Genomic DNA, 22115 nt, shown 5'->3' with positions numbered 1-22115 from the left:
CCATAGACTATCCTCACCCTTGGCCAGCCTCCAAGCCAACTTGGCCAGCAAGGCCTTATTAAAAGAGATAGGGTCTCTATATCCCAAACCACCAGAGAGTTTATTTTGATTGAGGTTTCTCCAACTAACCCAATTATTCCCTTTCCTATCCCTTTCCTTGTTCCACCAAAAATCATTTTGTTTCTTCTTTAGTTTCTCACACACCTCACTTGGCAACTTGAAGCAAGACATGATGTAGACAGAGACTGCATTGAGAACAAACACCCCCTTTCCTACTAAGCTCAACCACTTATTTTTCCAGTTAGAGGCCTTTCTCTCTGCTTTGTCAGTTAGGAATTCAAACATTTTATATTTTGATCTACAAAAGTGGGAGGACAAACCTAAGTAAACAGAGGGTTTTTCCGTTCTCTTGATTTGCATGCTTCTAACTAATAACTATTGAATCCTACAGTGCACATTTTTACTAAAAGTAGCTTCAGATTTGTTTAGATTTACCTATTGTCCTGATGCTTGCTTATAAGTTCTAATTGCCACCAAAACCATCTGACCTACAACTAGATCAGCTTTGGTGAAGATGGATCTGTCATCTGCAAAAAACAAATGAGAGATTATTGGACATCTAATGTTAAGCTTGACACCAAAAATTTTCTTTTCCTGCACCATCTTTAAAAACATCCTAGAGAGCACATCTGAGCAAAGGAGAAAAAGGTAAGGGGATATTGGGTCACCATCTTTAAATATTTATTATTCAATTATGACATCATGAGTTTTGTTTTTTTGAAAACTTGGATAATTGACCCACCATTTAGATAAGAAAATAGCTTTGCTTTCAAATTAGTTTTTAATTATATGTTTCATCTACATTATATAAATAATATTTACTTATCTCACTTAATTTTTGTTTGATATAATCACTATATAATTTTTATATATTATTTTGATTACTTGTACTATTTTAGTTTTCAAAGATTTATTATTTAATTATCATATCATTGATTAATCCATTTAACCTAAACCATTAATCCATCACCCAAAAAGAAAAATAGTTTGATTTCTAGGTTGACATTAAATTTTGTATTACATTTCCATCATTGATAGAATTATTTTTTATGTGTAATACTTTTTGTTCAATATAATGAATGTATAATATTAGAGATGTACCCAATGTTTTATTTTTTTTAAATATATAACATTAGATATGTGCAAAATTTTTCGCTAATTTTTATTTTTGTGATTCTTTGCATTTTTTATTTTTAAAAATTTTATTATTTGACTATGATATCTTTTCATTTATAGGATGATTTTAAATTTGACATTCCATTTTCATCTTTAATAAAAATACTTCTTATATTTCATAGTTGTTTTTGTTTAGTATAATGAATATACAATATTGGAAATATGTCCAATTCTTTTTATTTTTTCGTATTATATATTTTATATATTTTAATTTTTTATTATTTCATTATGACATTATTTATTAGCCCATTTGACCCGAAATGGTTGAATTGCTTACCCACCACAAGGGATGTAATCGGATCGGACTTATCCAAATCATATCTGATTATTGAGAACCTACATCCAAATCAGATCTGATTATTGAGAACCTACATCCAAATCAGATCTGAAATCCGGTTGAATTTAAAGACTTGAATTCGAATTTGAATCCAAATGGACTTAGATCATATTCGAATTTAATCCAACTCCGCTATAAATTTTCCAAAATACCAAAAAAATAAAAAAATATTTATTTTTCAACTTTTATATATAAAAAATTAATATAAATATAACATAATAAATTTCTTATATATAAATTCATATATAATATAATATACAGAATATATTTTTATGATCTTAAATATAATTATATAAAATTTATATATTAAAATTAATAAATATTATAATATAATCGGAGTTGGATATTAATCAGATCGGATGTGGTTAAATCCTAATCCGATTTGATTACATAAATACATCATTCAAATTCGAGATAATTGGATCATATGTAGGATCGGGCCTCAGATTTTTGGGTATCATTGACAGGCCTACCCAACACCTGGAGGGAAGAAAATAGTTTAGTATTCAAATTACTTTTCAAAATATTTATTTTTATACTATTAAAATTAATGTTGTGGGTTTGATTAGTAGAATTTAATGATGAGAAAAATATATCTTAATTATAGGATTTAATGAGAGAATATACTTTACATATGAGATTTAATGAGAGAGAAAAGGAAAATAGTTTTATTTCCAATTGGTTTTAAATTTTACATTCCATTTCCATCATTAATAAAAGTATTTCTTATTTATCATACTTATTATTGTTTAATATGTCATATATATGATGTAAAAAATGTTCTTATTTATTTTAATTTCTATATTATTTTTCAGTTTTATTATTTAATTGTGAGAATATGGATTGACCCATTTGATCCAAAATAGTTTACTTTTTCCACCACCTAGATGTTTTTCTAGGTAGATTTTAAAATATAAGGTCTTATGTTATTAGAATTGTTAATTTATTATGTATGGATTTAATTAATAGAATTTAATGATGAAAAGAAACAAAAATGCCTTGAACATATGATTCAATGAAGGTGAATGCAAGTTAATACCTTAAATGTTGGATTTAATGAGGGGGAATTGAATGCATTGAATATTTTCAAATTACCTCTTTTCAGCTAATTATTTAATATCAACAACTGATTATCCTATTTGCCCTCATTTCTTTATCAACAATTTAAAAATGGAAAGGTAAATTTTATCCATAAAAAATTCCAGAAATATTCGTGAAGCTATTCGTGATTTTTAAAGAAGTATAAATATGTGATGCAAGATGCATTGGCCCATTATTTTTGCTGGAAATGTCTTTTTTGGCCTTAAATCTTAACTTAAAAAAAATAAACTTGAGTGTAAAACATCTATATTATAACACTTGATAAAAAGACGAATATATTTATCTATCTATCTATCTATATATTAAGGCCAACTTTATTTTTGTGTTTTCTATAATTAGGGGGGACGAGGGGTGCCCCTATTAAAAAAATGTGGCAAAAAATGCAAACCGTGCATCTAATTGGGCGTGGTTGGACGGGCTAGTCCGGTAGAGTCAGTGGCCACATTAAGTTCAAACCACTAATTACTTTATCCCTTGCTGGAGTCAGTCATATTGGAGGATCAATCTGGGGAAGGGGCAACTACTACCCACGTCACCAGTTTGGATTGATTTACAAATTACAAGACTTTGAATTGGCCAGCTTTTCGGCTATGTATTTTGCTCAGCCTGATAGCGATGTATATATATTAAGGAATTACACAACGTTTGCGTTAGCTGAACTATCTGCATCCTTGCTTGAACAGACTAAAGGAATTCAGAAATAAGCGTACATCCACTTAATTTTATTTTTTTATGTTGTTGATGCCTAATTTTTTCTGCTCTGTAGTCTGGAGACAAATGCAAAGCAAAAATGGTGATAGTGAGAAACAAATAGAGACAAGTAGAAAACCGTTTGATATTTGGAGACATGCATGTGTAGAGGAGCTTATAGGCAAATTCACTCAGTGACGTTGAAGAATGTGGATGATGATGGTTCTCAATGGGTTTGCACAAGCATTTAGGCTCCAGATTTGCATTTGTACTGGTGTAAATGCATAGAAGTGCAAATGTACTGTCTAAGTCCTGGTTTATTTTTGTTTCAGATTTGAATTTTTTGTTTGTTTGTTTTAAGAAGTAAAATAGGAAGATGATATGGTCTCCCCTTTATACAAAGGAGAATAGAGGCTGGGGGAAGAGAATAAGCTAATTGATGTGGTCTGCATATGGGAAAGAACAAAGGTATAAGGAAAGTGGTGATCAATTTGTTAGATGCAAAATTTACACTGCCAATTGATGCAAAAAACAAAAACTGCAAATTTTACATTGGGTAAGAGTGCAATATTGTAGTATATGTTTGGAACCGTGGATGTGTATTGACTAAAAATTTTGTACTTGATTTGCTTGGAAAACCGAGAAAAGCAATGATGAACCCATTTATTGACACTTAGGCGCCATTAGGCACCACATTAGCAAAACAGTGAATAAATGGCTACCCGTTGGGGGAAGTGCTACAATGAAGCTTCTCTCAATGGTAGGCACACACATAAACCGAAGTCTACTTTTGCAAGTCCCTATGCGTACGGATTAACATAATGAGGGAAATGCTGAAGTGGCACCTATGTAGTAGTGTTTATTCAATAAAAGCCCACGGTTCAAAACACATGCATAGTTATAAACAAATGTATGGAAAAGTGGACTAGGTGCAAAATTTGTATCTGATTCAAATTTGCATTACAAACAAATGGAACCCAATGGACAAAACTTTTACATGGAAAGGAGTGGGTCAGGTTAAATGGTAAATCTAGCTTGACCTAACACTGTAGGTTCAGGTTAGAGTCAGGCCTATTCAGGTCTAGGGTCAGGTAAGGGTTCTCATTCTTTAATTCGAGTAAGGTTCAGGTTTTGACTGACTCTCTCCCACTAGGTCATGATACCCCAAGCACATAGGTGACTTCCAACTCCATAGTCTTAAATATTAGGATTTCTTTCCATATTTATTTTAATTTTTCTTCTTTCATTAATGGAAAAAGTGACATATTAGAATCTATAAACTAATTTTTGATTTTAATTAATAGATTTTAAGTTTCCAAGATGTATCATAAAAAAATACAATTTTAAGCCTGAGGGTTGAATTGGTAGGATTAAACCCTGTCGGGTCAGGTTTGAAAATTGCATGCTGCTTGAGTTCACACTTCCCCCCCACAAAACACGCCCAAAAAATGCCCCACATGCACATCTCATTGTGCATCGAGAACATCTCCCATACTTGTCATTGGGAGATGTTCCCAATACATGGTTGGGATGTGAATTCATTCTACTCAGTCAGGTTGGGTCGATTTCAGAAGGGAACATTAGAGAGACAGGTTAATCTTGGGTTCAATTTCTAACCTCTATCCTTCTTGATCACCCATAGTCCCGTACTAACTTTCATAGTAGCCCATGGTGCCTAGTAACGTCTGTTTGAAACAACTCAAATATTCAAGGTACAAGGAATCGTAGGGATTTTTTTTTGGCTCAAAAGAGAAAATGTCATTGATCAAAAGCAATTTCTAAATTCTGACCAACAGGCAAGAAACTGTAAGAAGATGAAGGAGGATTTCATGAAAGAAATCGTAAGAAGGTGACGTAGTGATACTATTTTCTTGATGGGATGAAGTGAAATAATTCTAGATGCTGCGAATCTCACATAACTAACTTTTGATTTGAAGGCTTATTGGAGCGGAACTCTATGTACACTTTCATCATAATATTCTGGGACAATTCATCATCTACTTACTTTGGGAGTATCTCTTTTACTACGAATATAATCTACCTTGCATAGTTGTATATGATTATTAAACTATATATAGTTCCTTATTTCTAGTTATTTCTACATTCTTATCTTATTTAATTTGCTTTTTATAGTTGTCTTTTAACTCTCCTTTTATTGTTCTAGTTTGGTTTCTTTTCAACTTTAGCTAGCCTCGACCTTTTCATCTTAGTCTTAGTCTTTTCATGTCAATTCCTTTGATTTCCAGTGATTTCTTGATGTAACAGCTTGCTTTTCTTTACTCTTTCCTACCACTTAGAAGTGATTGCCTCTAGGTGTGGCTAGGTGTTGATTTTACTTCCCGTTTATTACTATTTCTTTCTTCTAATTTTTCTTCCCCCAATCCCTTCCTATTTTTCTCTTCTTGTATTCTATTTCCCCCAATCCCTTCCTATTTTTCTCTTCTTCTATTTTATTTTCCTCCTCTAGCTAGTTTGTTTCGTGACTACCTTTTCGGTTTTTTCCCATGGAGGACTTAGAAGCCTTAAATGAAACTTTTCGAAATATGCTCCATGCAAACAACCTGCCTAGTATTGAGCTTGTTGATATTCAACCTCACTTACTGAAAATTGGGCCTTTTCTTTTATCTGTCGATTATCCCTTGTCTAACCAACCAATTTTCTGACCTAGAAGGACTTTACTCCCTCTGGAATCTTAATCCTGATCGCCTTTTAATGGCTCATTTTCAACAATGACACTTTAGATTAAGATTTCGTTATGAAGAAGATTTCATTAGGATTCATAATAATGGCCCTTGGATACTTATTGGACAATGGATCATCCTAAAACCGTGGGTACCAGGAAGACCTTAGTATGAATGGCATCTGAATCAAATTGAACTCTAGGTACAACTACATGATTTCCGATATGAAATCATTTCTGAAGGTGTAGGGCATCCCCTCTTTGAAAGAATCGGTCCCACCCGTGAAATAGCGGTTATTCAAAATTATATCCGAGCAAAGGTGCTTGTTACTATTGACCAACCCCTAAAAGTGGGATGTTTTTACAATGCCACTCATTGAGTAGTTTATCGTTATGAAGATCTTCCTGCTTCTTGTTACATTTGTGGTCGAGTTGGTCATTTTTTCGAAGATGTTCTCAGCCTATACCTCATGTCTTTGGGCAATCCTTTGAACAATATTTTAATCAAAGAGTCATGCACCTTCCTGGACCCTGGTTACATGTAGAAATTCCCATGAGGTGCAACTAGCATCGCCCCTCATTTCGTACCTTCGTTTAAGTTCTGGTTCCCCCAAACTCTTCTCCAACAACCACTCCACCGGTTTCTACTCAAACTGCTCCTCCACACATATCACCCAACTGATACTACTTTAGCTCGAGTTACCTCTTCAGAAGCTTTTTCTACTCATTCTACTAGTACTCCTTCGACGATGAGAGTCTCCTTGGAAACTTTTCATCTTGCTGAGCATGCCCAACATCTTTTAATCAATTTATTTTCTTCTTTATCTATGGATCCTTCCTCTTCTCGAAGAAAGCGACCTTGGACTGACCTTCTTCAACATTTGTAAATGGAAAACTCTTCTGATCTCCCTGTCTATGCTCGACGAGAATCTTTCCACACTAACCAGACTGAATGGATCTTACCTGTTATCTACCCTAATTTGGAAAATGAGATGGCTCTCACAGTTCCTACTCCTGCTACAATGTCAGTTTAAGATAATTTGGAGGCTAATACGAATTCGATAAGTTTTTCTTTTCTTTTCTTTTCAGTTATGTTTCTTCTACAAAGGGAGGTGGTGGCTGGCCTACAACAGCCACATGACGGCTAATGTTAATTATAAGCTAGAACTACCATGGGGCTGAACTACCCAAGGCAGTTCAAGGTTTAGGAATTTTGGTTAAAAACTTTAATCATGATTTTATTTTCCTTTGCGAAACCAAAATTCCTGCTAAAAATATGCAATTGCTAGATGATCGTTTTCATTACTCTAATATGTATTTACTTCCTCCTGAAGGTTGAGCAGGAGGATTAGCTATTTTTTAGAAAATTGGTTTTTCTATTTCTATCTTTTTGCATCACCCGAGGTATATTTTTCTGAACTTATTTTCAATTCCTGTTTTAGATAATCGGCTGCTTCGCTTTATTTATGGACCATCGATTAAAACCCATAGAAATAATTTTTTGTCCCAATTAAATCAACAACTCCAAAGCTTTAACCTTCCTTTTTTACTTATTGGAGACTTCAATGAAGCAGACCACATTACATTCTAAGATCCCTCTCCCTCTAATAGAACTACTAGACTTCTACTCAATACCGTACCTTGATCCTTGATTATAATCTCATTGAAATTTATATTCAAGGTGGTAGGATGAGTTGGTCCAATAAGAGATCTATAGGTTTAATTAATAGAACTCTAGATAGAGCTTTAGCTAGCCTAGACTGGATCTCAGCCTTTCCCCATGCAACTCTCAATATTTCAACTTGGTGGGGATCTAATCATCACCCTTTAATCCTTGATATTTCCCCAAAGAGAGATCAACACCCTAAACCCTTCAAATTCTTTGAAATGTGGCTCTTGGGTGAAACTTGTAAATCAGAGATTCTAAATGGTTGGAATTCCTCTATATTTGGATATGCGGCATTTCGAGTCTCTTCGAAGATGGACCAAATCAAGAAAAATCTTATTAATTGGAAGAAAACCAAATTTAATGATCCCCATCAACTTTTGAATAAGTTGGAATCCTAAATACTTTAGTGTGAACAAAATACTACTTGGAACCAGATGGAATTAAATTCTCTATACAAGAAATATGATGAAACATTTGTTCAAATTGAATGTTTTTGAGGACAAAGATCCAGACAACTTTGGCTGAATTTGGGAGATAGAAATATTAATTATTTTCATAAAAGTACAATCTATCACCAGAGAAGAAATGAAATTCAAGGAATCCGAAATAACCAAGGGACATGAGTGACTGATCATAAGGATATAGCTGACACCTTTATTGACTATTTCTCAAATTTATTTACTCATTGCTCCTCCCCTAGTCTAGAAGATTATCAGATGTTAATTGTTGCTCCTTCTAAAGAAGAGACCAAATCAACTCTTTTTAGTATAGGAAGTCTAAAATCTCCTGGTCCAAATGGCCTGCCAGTCCTGATCTACAAAGAATTTTGGGATGTGATGCGAGATGATATCATAACTTTTGCCAAAGATTTCTTCCAAAATAGAAAACTCTTAAAATGTCTCAATCATACTTTTATCTATCTCACTCCCAAAAAGGAAAATTGTACTACAGTTCAGGATTGCCGTCCAATTAGTCTTTGTAATGTGTTGTACAAGATCCTTTAAAAAATTCTAGCTAATAGACTTCGTATATCCTGGATAAATGCATCTCTCCTAATCAATCAGCTTTTATCCCAAGCCATCAAATGATGAACAATACCATTATTGCCCATGAGATGTTCCACTACTTGAAACATCATTGGAAAGGTACATGCTATGTAGCTATTAAAGTAGACATGGCAAAAGCCTATGATCGTCTTGAGTGGTCCTTTCTCCTTGAAATCCTTAAAGTTTTAGGTTTTGCACCAGAGTTCTATCAAATCATTCATGAATGTATTTATTTAGTCTCTTACTCAATTCTCATTAATGGCGCTACAGAGGGCCAGATTTTACCCACTAGAGGTATCAGGCAAGGAGACCCCTTATCTCCTCACCTATTCATTATTGTCATGGAATACTTCAGCCGTATGATTTCTAAAGCTGAAAACAACAATTGAATTCAAGGGTTAAAAATTTCACCCCGGGCCACTACCATCTCTCACTTTTTATTTGCCGATGACATTCTTCTTTTCTTGAGAAGCCATAGAGATGAATTGGATTTTGTTAAAACTCTTCTCCACCAATTTCAAAATCTTTCAGGTCAGCTCATTAATTTGGACAAATCTTGTATTTATTTTAGTAAAATACTCATTCAAAGCATCAACATATGATTCGGAGACAGCTCCAAGTGAAAGCTCTCCCTACAAACTCCAAATATTTGGGTCTCCCTCTAATTTGGGGATGGAATAAACATTCCCAATTCTCTTTCCTTTTGGATAGTCTTAGGAATAAACTCAATAAATGGAAAGCTTCCACCATTAGTCAAGTAGGTGAACGAGTTCTGATACAATCAGTCCTTCGATCAATTCCAATTCATTCCATGTTTGTAGCTCAATTACCTAAAAAAACAATTACTGAAATTGATCAAATCATTAAGAACTTTTGTTGGAATAAATCTGAAAAAAAAAATCCCCATCTTTATCATTGGGCTCCTTGGAATAAACTTATTGTTCCTAAATTAGTTGGTGGTTTAGGTTTTTGACAAACAAAATTAATCAATTGTGTCCTTCTCAAGAAACTTGCATGGAGATTTCTTAATAATCAGCAAAATTGGTGGGCCCAACTTTGGAAATCCAAATATCTATCTCGTAATATAATTTTTCCCTACAAAATTCCTCATTCTAGTTCTTATTTTTGGAAATCTTTAGCTCCCAAATTGCAAAATCTTTTCTCAAAAGTAGGATTTTTAGTCTCCATCCCTTCTATAGAAAGTATCATCCAAGTTCCTTGGATCCAAGAGAATAATAGCTTCCATTTAATTAATCAACTTGTTCCTGATCATTTAAAACATACTCATTTCTCTGGTTTATAATAAATGGTCATTGGAACTCTTCCTTAATCCAAAATCAATTTGATTCTCACTAGATATCCCAAATTCTAAATACTCCCATTTTACCTGAAAATTCTCACATTCACTAGATTTGGACTAAACACTCATTTGGGAAATTTAAAACTTCAATTGCTTATACTGCCTTGATTCAAGATTCTCTTCCAGTTTTTTATGATCAAGTCAATTTTTGTACCAAAGGGATCTGGAGGCTTTCTTGCCCCCCAAGGTGTCAACTTCTTTTCTACAGAATTATCTATAACTACATCCTTGTAAAGATGAAATCCTTCTTGACACTCAAGATTTATCATGTGTCTTTTGTTAATAGCAACTTGAAACTCTAAATCATCTCTTCGTTGAGTGTCCTTTTACAAAATCTGTGTTGTTTGCTTCTCCTTGGAATATCAATATTATGGAAATAACTCCATCTTGGATTGATCGTATCACTTATATTGAACACAAGAAATAAAGATACTTTTCAATTAATGCTTTCTTGGTATGCTATTGCCTTATATTACATTTGGTATGTGAGAAATGAAAAGATTTTCAAAGATTTAAAGATTCAAATATTTCTAATATTTGGGTTATTAGAAAACTAGTTCTATCTTTCAGGCAATTTCAGGCTGTCATCTACAGTCAGATCCAGATATAACCTTTCCACCTCAACTGTGTTTAAAACTTAAGCCTTATATTGATTGTCTCATTTTTATTGATGCAGGGAAAATTAATCAATCTTTATTCTCCTATGGAATTATTATGCTAAATATTCAGTTACACTATATTCAAATTTCAGGAGGAAGGAAGAAATTACAATCTATAGAAGAAGCTGAACCTTTTGCAATCCAGCAAGGAAGTATCTTAGCGCAACAGTTTGGAAAATCTCATCCTATGTTTTGTTCAGACTCTCAAGTTGCGATCCAGGCTCTTCAAAATCAATCATCACTTCATTGGTCTTCTTTAGGACTGTTGATAGATACTCAGAATCTACTGTCTGGCTTTAGTTCTTTTCATCCAATGTATACTAATAGGAGGTATAATGTTCCTACTCATCAAATAGCAAAGTGGAGTAAACATATCATACAGGAACATGTTTTGTTACTTACTTATCCTCCTTTTGTAAACAGTGTCCAGAACTTTGTAATTTTCTCATTTTGTTAATATATAATTTGATTTACTTGTCAAAAAACTTTCATAGTGGCCCAACACCTTTTTGCTTTGAGGATCTGTGGCTCACCCATATACTTTGTGCATAGTGTGAAATCTTAATGGTAGGACTGGAGGATGTTGACCATTGAGGAAGCTAGATGAAAAGAATTTAAATTTTGTAACAAATGACAAAAATATCAAAAATAAATAGAACATTTAGAAAAAAATGGGTTTTTTTTTGGAGGGGGGTGTTTGACTATGATGCTGGAAAGATATGATATAAATATAAAAAAAAAAAAAAAACTTATGACCGATCAATTGATATCATAAAAATGGTAAACAATCAGGTAGGTAGGTTTTCATCAAAATCCATGGGGGATTTTAATTAGACAAAGCCTATCTGGTATCTATCATTCCAGCATCATAAATGTTCACGTTTTGGAAGCCCGTCAACAAATACGAATCTAATTTTATCTAAAATAGAGAAGTTTAGTAGATTAAGGTGGTGTTCGGTGGTGTGGATTGACCATGATATATTCAGTTTCAATCCACACCAGCTCTATGCCATGTGTTTGATTGGTTGTGGTGTAGACAGATCCACGCTATCTCGTGGATTGGTCCACACCACAGTCCATTTTCTCATCCACGGGTTTATCTCGTGGAAGCATCTACATCGCACTATTTTGTATATGGAATAACGATCCTATACTTGGCATGGATGTTTAACCTTAATATAAGACCTCTTTTCTTTTTATCGTTGCAACACTTCTTTGTGAGTTTGTCATTGCTATTCTTCTCTATTTGAACTATGGTTGTAATAGGATCGGATTCAGATCGGATGCAACAAAACCCACATTCAATCTGATTATTGAGAACCATTTGAATCAGATTGGCTCATATTCGAATTCGAATCCTAACGAACTCGGATTTAATTCAACTCTACTATAAATTTTCTAATATATCAAAAAATAAAATTTATTTATTTTTCAACTTTTATATAAAATAATTAATATAAATATAACATACTAAATTATTATATTTAAATTCATATATAATATAATATATAGAATATATTTTTATAATTTTAGATATAATTATATAAACTTTATGTATTAAAATTAATAAATATTATAATAATTGGCTTCATATTTTAATCGGATCGGGTGGGGTCAAATCCAATTATTAATCGGATGTAGATTATAACATCCGAATCTGATCTGATTACATAAATACATCATCTAAATCCGAGATAATCGGATCGAATGTTAGGTCAGGCCTTAGATTTTCAAGTATCATTGACAAACCTAGTTTGAACCACTTGCTACTCCTTCGACCACTACTACATCAGATCATCAATGGTAATTGGTAAGTATTTATCCTTCATTTATTCTCATGCTATATTACTCTTCTTTGTTTGAACCACTTGCCATGACTACTCATGTTTATAATTAATATTCATATTATTTTATTAATTATTAAGTTTCAAATATTACTTTTATTAATATTAATTGTTATTGATATTATTAATTAATATCAAATATTATTAAAATTATTGTTAATATTATCAATTATCATTAATATTACTACTTGTTTTTAATTAAAATTAATATCATTATTTGTTATTTAATATTATTAATTATTACTAATATTATTTTTATTAACTATTCAAATTCTTAGTAATTTACTAATATTTTTCTATTGTGTAAAAAATAATATATTGTTTTTTAATGATTAATGACAGATTATCTCAAATATTGTAGTTGAGATGCATGGAATCAAATACAATGTGTAGACTGAAATATGCCACACCTTGCAGAACACCCATGGATGCAAGGTTCAAAGTATTGACACGTATCGGCTCGTATCGGCTGATACGTATCGTTCCGGGACCTCCTCGATATGCCCCTATAGTGGGTGTATTGGGGTTCTAACCGATTCAGGGGGTGGAAGAGCCTTAAACCAGCCCCCATGAACTGGTTTCGAAAAAAATATAAAAAAGTATAAATAATAGTACCGATATTGCTCGATACACCCCTACCGGTGTGTCAGGTGTATCAATATTTAAACCTTGCATGGAGGTGTGAATCTGTCCACACATTTTTTTTCCATGGTGTAGAACAACTACTTTTGTTGGGGTGTGGTGTGGATGAAAACACACTATCCAATTTCTCATCTACGCTATAGAACACCCCCTAAAAGCAAAAGTAGAGATGAATGAATATGGACTTCTAAAATGGCAATTAAAAATAGAATTTGAATTAACTCTTACAAGAGGAAACCAGATGATGATAGAAATCCCAATGTAACTAGTTAAGGTTAAGAGATGTAAAAATAAATAAATGAGAATAATTTTTTTTAGAGTACTTAATGGTTATAAGAAATTCATATCCAAGCTAGTGGTGAATGGGAAGCAAATACTCCAGCCTGATGAGATTGCAAAGGTTTTGGTTGATCACTAAAGGACCCTTTATAGATTTCTGCTACCTCTTAGAGCACAATATATTGTGGAGCAGTCTACATCAAGGTTCAAAGTATCTATCGTATTGGCTCATATCAATTGATATGTATTGTTTAGGAGCTCTTTGATATGCCTCTATAGAGGGTGTATCAGGGTTCTGATTGGTTCAGGAGGTGGAGGAGCCTTAAACCGGTCCCTCTAAACCGGTTTTCAAAAGAAATAAAAAAAAAAGTACCGATATGGCCTGACACGCCCCTACCGGCATATCGAGCGTATCGATATTTTAAACATTGGTCTACACCATATCTTAAAATCTCATCCACAGTAGACCTTTTCATGCCACTAATTCCAAAATTGATGATTCCTTATTTCGTTGAGTGCATTTTACCCAAACTAAATAATTCCAAAATCATGTATCTTTCCTTTTAATAATTTTTATAATTTGTATAAAAATTGTCACTTTTTTTATAAAATATATATTACTCTTGGCAAGTTACTGAATTATTTTTTATAATTTTTATTAATTTTTTACAATATTTCATTCACTTTTGTGATTTATTATTATTTTTTAATAAATGATTTTCCCTAATTATCTTAACTTTTCATATTATATAAATGCATCAACTTGTATTGTCATGGTTAAATTGTATTATTTTTGTATAATATAATATTACTTAAAAAATAGAATATTGTTTACTCGTTAACAATGTAGATCATCTCACACATTGTAAGTGAATTACATGGAATCAAAACATAGAGTATGGATTGAACTACGCCACGCTCTACAAAAAGCCTATGGTGTAGTATGGTTCAGTCCAAGGTTCAAAGTATCAATTACGTATTGTGTCGATGGCTTACCGATACGCCCCTCCAGGGGTTGTATTGGATCAGCCACCAATTCAGAGGGTAGCCAGGCTTTAAATTGACCCTTTTAAACCAGTTTCAAAAAACAAAATAAAACTAAAAATAATGTACCAACACAAACCAATACAATATTTGAAACCTTGGTTCAGTCCACCCATTTTTGAACAATTAACCTGCTATGATGTGATATGCATGTATTCATACCACAGGTGTAATATGAATGAAAATACATTGCAAATTTCTCATCCACACTACAAAACACCCCCTAAATCTCGAGATTAAAATTTTGCTTACACATATGCTTAAAAAATACAGCATTTCAGCCTTTAAACCTTAATAAAAGGTTAAAGATAAACTGGAGACCAATTGTTTAATACGGTATTAATAAGGAAATTTCAAGTGCTTGAGGTCTAGCAGATTAACCATCGAGTCTAATCTGGAATACCATAGCAGCAACAGAGAAAATTTTTCGACCTTGCTATTGCTTTATTCATAGATAAATTTTTACAAGTACCAAAAGACTAAGAAAGTTGAGAACACATTTGACATTGTCCAGGCGCGAAAGGAGAAACAGCAATCGTAGGTCGAAAGAAGCCAAGTGAAGATTGAACAATACATTTGATTTGGTCTCACAAAGCCACTACAGAGATCTTCCTTACAGACATGCCTAAACGACGGTGAAGGCACCAATATTCTTATAACTCAACTGAGATGCTTAACTACACAAGAAAGTCGCATCCAGCCACAACCACACCTACACTCAACAGCTTGTTCCCCTCTCTCCCCTACGTACTCCTTTACTTCTTTCCCCGCAGTTTCACACCGAGAGCCCTCTCCAGCTTGGTAATTATCTGTTGATTTGGAATGGCTTTCCCAGATTCATACTCTTGAATTACTTGGGGCTTCTCATTAATCATCTGCACAAAAGAATCACAGGGTTCAGCTTCTTTTTCTTTCTTCAGGACAACAATTTACAAACACAAGTGTCTATTGTGCATGCAAATGTGCAGCACAAAGAGAGAGAGAGAGAGAGAGAGAGAGAGAGAGAGAGAAAGAGAGAGAGAGACCTGTGCAAGCTGGGCCTGAGTGAATTTCTTGTCCATTCGAGCTTGCATGATGCTTTTCTTTAGTTCAGTAGGTACACGCTCATCTGCATCAAAATAAAATGAGACCTCACATACATGTTGCCACAGTAATGACTAAAACTAAAAAGTTTTTCAAAGTTAACTCGGGAAATATTACAGACCCCTAATGCAAGTGCGTCAAAATAGCATGCATGTTTCATTCTTAAACCAGTGTTCTACCCAATTGCATTCTTGACCAGATTATTCATTACTCGTATGTATGCATCACATATGTACATTACATCGCATGATCTGAAGTTCTGAGCCGAAGTAAAAGATAGCATCATAATATCATAACAAGGATCACTTAAATAAAAATTTATTGTTAGGAAAAACGTAATATGGACTCTGATAAGAGAATTGAAATCCAATTTATTGCACAGTCATCTGTTTCAAACATAATCTTGATTTTGCTTTTCGAATGCCTTCTTTTCTAATGTATCACAACAAACATGAGCCCGGCTTATTTTTAATTTTTAATACTGTCAACTTCTTACAAGATAAGGATCAATGGCATCCACCATCCTACTTTCTAGAAGGCAACCAAGAATCCCTAGTTCTGAGCTTCATTTGGAAGTAGAAATATCCATGTAAATGAGACAAAGGTGCTTATCATGATAGAGGAATCATAGATCTATCTGACATAGTTGTGTGTACGTAAGCTTTTTATATTTATTTATATTTTATTATTTTTTAGGGGTGGGCGGTCAAGCATTTGCTACTTATTACCTATTATATATATTTCTTTCCCTAAATAAGAGTGGTTTGTATCGAGTTACAAGAATGCATATTCACCTTTACCACCCCTAGTTATGGCAGCTAACCAAATAATCACAGCTACAGTCTACAATGGATCAAAGAAAAGTCCTGTTATGCATAGTCATCCACTAGAATGCCTTAAAGATCTTTTGACCAGAACTTTCAAACATCAGAGATATAATTCAGTTCAGCAAAAAATGATAATGATCAATCAACCAATCAAACAAATGCACTAGATGCAAATTGAAGAAATTGTAGCATTGTAGCACTGCCACTGCTCATATATTCAAGTACTCACGAGCAAGATTCTCAGTCTCATCATCCAACTTCCTTGTGTTCAGAGAAGTGCTGCTAGAGGCAGACCTGTTTGTCCCCGCATTAGCTGTAGGAGAAAAGTAGATAATAAACAAGCATAAGCTTTGGCAGTGAAAAATCCACCATTATTTCTATGAAAGACGCTCAAATAAATAATACAAACAACTGCAAATATCAAACAATTGATCAATATTCATATCATTAAAAGGTAATAGTAATAATGAAGTTTAATGTAGGAATCCAATGAATATGCAAGAGGAATTTTCTGCAATTGCACGTAGAAATGTTCAGACAGATTAAATAGTGTTCAGCTCAAACTAATTATCCGCATGTGTACATGAATTTCAAACCAAGATCAGTGCCAAGGCATTGGTATGGGTATAATTTTGAAGGATAGGCAGAGAGTATCAAGGTTCAAAGTATCAACACAATATGGCCCTGTATTTGGTGTATTGTACCATAACGAGTTACTGACAGGGTGCCAAAACACTTTTTTAAGGCTAATCCCAAAACCCCTTATATTATACATTAAACGATGTTTAACCTTCTCCCTGCCATACTTTTTGAATAAAAAACTTGAAAAAAAAAGGTAATGTGTGTGGTACCAAGTACCAGTACACCACTTCTGCCGTATCGGGGTGTATTGATACTTTGAACCTTGGAGAGTACCACAGCTACGTTAACCAAATCACATCACAGACTTATTGCAATACTGGTCTCCACCAAATGTTTAGAAAGACACTGACGCACCTCAGGATTTTCAAGACAAAGACAAGTATACTTCAGCCATGAGCCATCTCAATTTGAACTTACTGTTAACATATTGTCTTAAACCACCCTTATTGTTTACATATTGTCTTAAACCATCTCAATTTGATCTTATTTTTGGTTAGTAGAGTTAGTGACCTCAGGGCCAGGCCGCCTAAGACACTTATCATTGTTACTTGGGAGATAAGCAAGTATACTTTGACATTTCGCTTTTTTCCTTTAGGCTATGTTTGGTTTGAAGGAAAGTGCAGGGAAAAGATGGGAAAAATAAGGACAGTTATCAAAAAAAAAAGAAGGGAAAGATAAGGAAACCTTTACAAACCCTGTATAGGTTTCCCTGTCTTTCCCTTCCTTTCCTTACCTTTTCCTTCAAACCAAACATAGCCTTAGTGCTTAACGGCAATGCCAATTGTCAGAAAACTTGGGGGTACTTTAAGACAATACGTAAACAGTAAGGGTAGAGTTAGTCAATTTCCTAAACCATAGGGATACTTTAAGAAATTTTCCCTTAAATTAAACATAAATTTTGCACTAGCTTAACCAAGATACTCATGGAGTCATCCCATCTTGATTTCAGCATTACCCAATTCAGGTCTCAGAATCTAACTTTTGGAACCTTGATGCATCTCCTTGGAGCTTATTGTCTAAATAGTAACAGTCATAAAAAAACAATGCTTTTTGGACTGACTGCTTTGAATATGAAAAAGAAAAACTTAGAAGCAAGTGAAATTGCACATCACAAATTACTTAATTATTCTTATTTAATTCAGCATTTTTTGATAGATAGTATTTAATGTCCTAGCTTCATTCAATGCTTCATTGTTAAGCAAGTTCTTCATTCAACATAAGAATGAAATTGTTCATTGATGCCACATTGAAGGTAAAAAATCAAATTAAGTGATAATTTAACACAGTTCATGTTCCATATCAAAATATTCATAAAAGAAGTTAAAAAATTCTCAACCAAGGATCAAGTTTTCATTGCTAAATAGATTTCCCAATTCCCACTCAAAGAAGCTAAGAACTAATACCCATTGTACAACTTTATGAGGAAGTGCTTGCTTAATGTACGGATCAAAAACAACCTCAACTTGAAAACGGAAATAGTTGAAAGCAATACTTAACATGCAACATATAACAATTCTAGTACTGTGGTGTCTTAATGTAGATATAGACAAAACGCAAAATGTAACAGAGACATACCTGAACATATGATGCAAAATTTCATATAAGATTGCCCATTCAATTTTTTTCCAATGAATATCACCTCACAAATTTATCAATTATCTAATTTATAGATTTCATAGTCAATGGCCATCTTAAATAAAAAATAATTCTATGTATTCCTCTAACACCTAAGTATTTTTATGCTTTATTCCTTTTAGAACGGAAAGTGATCAAACACGTCCAAAGCTGACAGTGGACTTGCCTATTTAACCTTCACAGCATCAGCATCCTCAATTATATAAATCATATTTTCATTTCTGTACCCCACTTCTCATCTTGGTTTTAGTACTGGAACCAAGATACAAATAGCAACCAAAACCCAAGCTCTACATTATATAGAGATATGACTCGTCTTGTAATCCATAAACACATAACTATAGATTTCAAAATCCAGACCCTCCTCCCCCCGAAAAAAATAAAGTAAAATAATTTCCATTTATAAATCAAGATAAAGAATCAAGTCTTGATCAGATAATCAATAGTCTCTTATCCATCGATCCCTCTTTATGTACTCCCACTACTTCATTCAATTGCAATAAAAAGGCCAAACTGCAGCTTAGAAATTTGCACGGCATGGCCACACTAATACACATCAACTTATAGGAACCTATTAATGAATCGATAATGACAACAAAGGAAACCCTAAAACGAGAAACTACAGCAATCGAAAACCCCAGACATGGTTATTGATACGGAAAGATGGAGAGTGAAGAACGAAATGAGAAACCCTAATCAGGTAAAAAGAGAGTTGGAAGCGTACACTTTTTGACGGTTTCAATATCGGCACCCATACGACGAGCGGCGTTAACGGCCTTCTCGTCCTTCTTGGCAGCAGCGGTAGGAGCCTTCTTCCGGATCACCACCGGCTCCCAGTCCTGCGTCAAAGGACCAATTCCCGCCATCTTCTCTCTTCTTCTTTTATGATAACAAACGATCTCTCCCTTCAGTTAACCTTCTTCAGGGCTTTTGAATTTGGATCAGATTTGGAGCTTCACTTCGTCTCTCTCTTTCCCTGCGGCGTACTCGGTAGCGGGGGGAGGGGGGTTACGGACTCACAGTGACAGAAATCAGAACTCGGCAGGTTGTCTTGTTTGGCTTGAAAACGGATTAAATAGAGTATGCGAAATGCTATCACCACGGTCATTATTGGTCAGGTACAGGTAATCTTTAAAATACAACCGAGCATGACTTGTCGTACAATAAACCACCATAGGGTCATTCCGTAGTGCTAGCATATGGTCAATTCGATGGTCATGCCCGTTAGTTATCCCAAGAAAGAAAGAAAAGTGTGTTTGGCGGTCCGGCACTTAACTTTGAATCTTTAGCCACCCTTGGGCTTTGATTTTGGGCCTCCATAACTAACATCCGTATGTCTAATGGGCTGGGAGCCCTCGAACTTTGGCGTTAAAGATGGTCGAAATTTATTATGCTGAGTTTGGAAGGAGTATAAATGCAAATATTAGAGTGTAAAACCTTATTGTTTATATTATTTTATACGTATTTATGTTGTATATATAAAACTTGGTTTGAAAGGAGTACAAATGCAAAATCTTGTGTTTTATATTATTTTATATTTATTTATATTATATATATTTGTATTTATACATTTTCCAAACTGAGCCTAAAGGGCCTTTATGGTTTAGCTCATGTACTAATTCACCTTTGCTTTTATATACTGTGACGATTGTTTAAAATTTCTTGTATCATTAATTTTTCGTCACACTTCTTTTATATGTGATTCATATATTTTTTAAATTCTTAAAATACCTGTTTATGATTTCGCTCCATCTCAACCTTTATCTCTTTTTCTATTTTCCATCTTGGACTTAGTCTTCATTTCCCATTCGTCTTTGTCTCCGTCGTCCTGTCCTGTCAAAGGAAATCAAAATTAAAATGGGATTCTATACTTGCTTTGTTCTCTCCCTATAATTTCTCATGGTTTTCATCTCACTCGACAAGCGACAAGAAAGCAAATAATACAAAATCCATTCACTTTTGTTTTAACTTTTATCACATTTGATCTGTAAAAGACCTCAAGCTTTGTTTCAGATCTCTTTGTTTCTGCAAAAATGGCGGTTGGTCCATACAAATGGTTTCCTTAAGAAATCGAACGGCGTGGGGACTGACGTGGTAGGGCAAGTGTAAACTCGGCAGAGATCAAAAAGAAAAGAAAGATTTGATTGTTAAGACAACGGGAAATGTCGTTTTGTTCCCTGCCAGTTTCTATGTTGTTTACAATTTTGAAGCTAGATTTGAGATTTGTTGCTCTTGTTTTGGCGGTTTACGAAATTTGAGGGTTTTTCGTTTTGGGTGGAGGCTGTTTTGTTTGGAGTAGATGAGAAGCTAGGTTTTAGGTGGGAGATTTCTCTCTTTTACTCGTTTCTCTCGCTGAGGCTTGTGTTTAAAACTTTGGGTATGAATCACAGCTTTCAGGCTCAGGAATTGCAAATGCAAGCGTCCTTACAACAGAGACAACACAGGAGGAGTTTCGAGACTATGATGAAGGAGAAGGACGAGGAGATCGCTTTATTTCTCAAGATGCGGAAGCTCGAGAAGGAACGAAACGATCTTCTTTTGCTTCAGAACCCCGAAGAATTTGACGCTCCTCTAGGTACAACTTTGTCAAGTTCCTTGGCGGCTTTAGGTTTCCCATATTCTAATCGAGGAGTTGAAGATTTTGTGCTATAACTTGCTATTAATTGTTTTATGAATAGTGTATCCAGTTTCAAGCTTTCAGTTGATCCGTTAAAAGCTATGACCTGATCTTGTAAATTCAAGTTTTTTCATCTCATGGTTTCTTGCTAAAATCTTTGAATTAATTTCCATGCCATCAGCAAGACGGTTATGGAAGGTGAAGAGACATGGAGGATGAGTCTAGATCTACTAACCACGCTTCTATGACCACATAGCTGATCACCGCATGAGAAGATAACATCTGTCCATACACACGCATAACAAGTTTGATATGTGCTAACCACGTCCACCTAAAACTTGAACAGTTAAACTGGAAATAAACAACAATACATATGCTAGTTTGATATGTGGCATTTGTAGAAGATATTCATATTTAAAATTTAAATTGTATCTTATTCTTTTTTATTTTGCATAACAAGTAAGAATATTTTGATGAGGTGTTTGAATTGACACATGCAACAAATAGATGGATAAATGAACCCAGTATAAGAAAGTGGATTAAAGAGAGGTTCTAGAACAATTTGAGAAGGAAATATCAGTATTAGAGGACAACTTTGTGAAAGCGGTTTAGGAGGCATATAGTTTTTGCCATAATGATAGTGGTTTTAAAGTAGTACATTTTCAAATGTATTATCATAAAGTATGGCAGTTAATTTATGTTACCAATGTAGTTAAGGTGACTT

At 33.9% G+C, this 22115-nt stretch overlaps 1 protein-coding gene across 1 annotated transcript; it reads right to left on the bottom strand.

The window, feature by feature from the left end:
- Positions 1-15010: 15010 nt before the first annotated feature.
- On the bottom strand, positions 15011-19883 carry LOC148877465 (multiprotein-bridging factor 1a). The gene is made up of 4 exons (XM_088941685.1): positions 19499-19883; positions 16727-16810; positions 15613-15695; positions 15011-15462 (listed from the first exon to the last, which is right to left on the bottom strand). The coding sequence occupies exons 1-4, from the start codon at positions 19638-19640 to the stop codon at positions 15343-15345; spliced, it is 429 nt and encodes a 142-aa protein (XP_088797811.1). The 5' UTR covers positions 19641-19883; the 3' UTR covers positions 15011-15342.
- Positions 19884-22115: the final 2232 nt, after the last annotated feature.

This window comes from Nelumbo lutea, chromosome 1 (genome assembly GCF_056320005.1).
Source record: "Nelumbo lutea isolate HS-2025 chromosome 1, American lotus-T2T, whole genome shotgun sequence".
In the NCBI taxonomy this organism is placed as follows: Eukaryota; Viridiplantae; Streptophyta; class Magnoliopsida; order Proteales; family Nelumbonaceae; genus Nelumbo; species Nelumbo lutea.
Note: the sequence above shows the minus strand (reverse complement) of the source record. Positions and strands in the feature narration are given on the sequence as shown.

Coding starts and splice junctions, on each gene's coding strand:
- LOC148877465 (XM_088941685.1), bottom strand. CDS start 19,640: ATGGCGGGAATTGGTCCTTTGACGCAGGACTGGGAGCCGGTGGTGATC. Junction 16,811..19,498: donor TATTGAAACCGTCAAAAAGT/GTACGCTTCCAA, acceptor TTTCTCCTACAG/CTAATGCGGGGACAAACAGG. Junction 15,463..15,612: donor CTCAGGCCCAGCTTGCACAG/GTCTCTCTCTCT, acceptor TCTTTTGTGCAG/ATGATTAATGAGAAGCCCCA.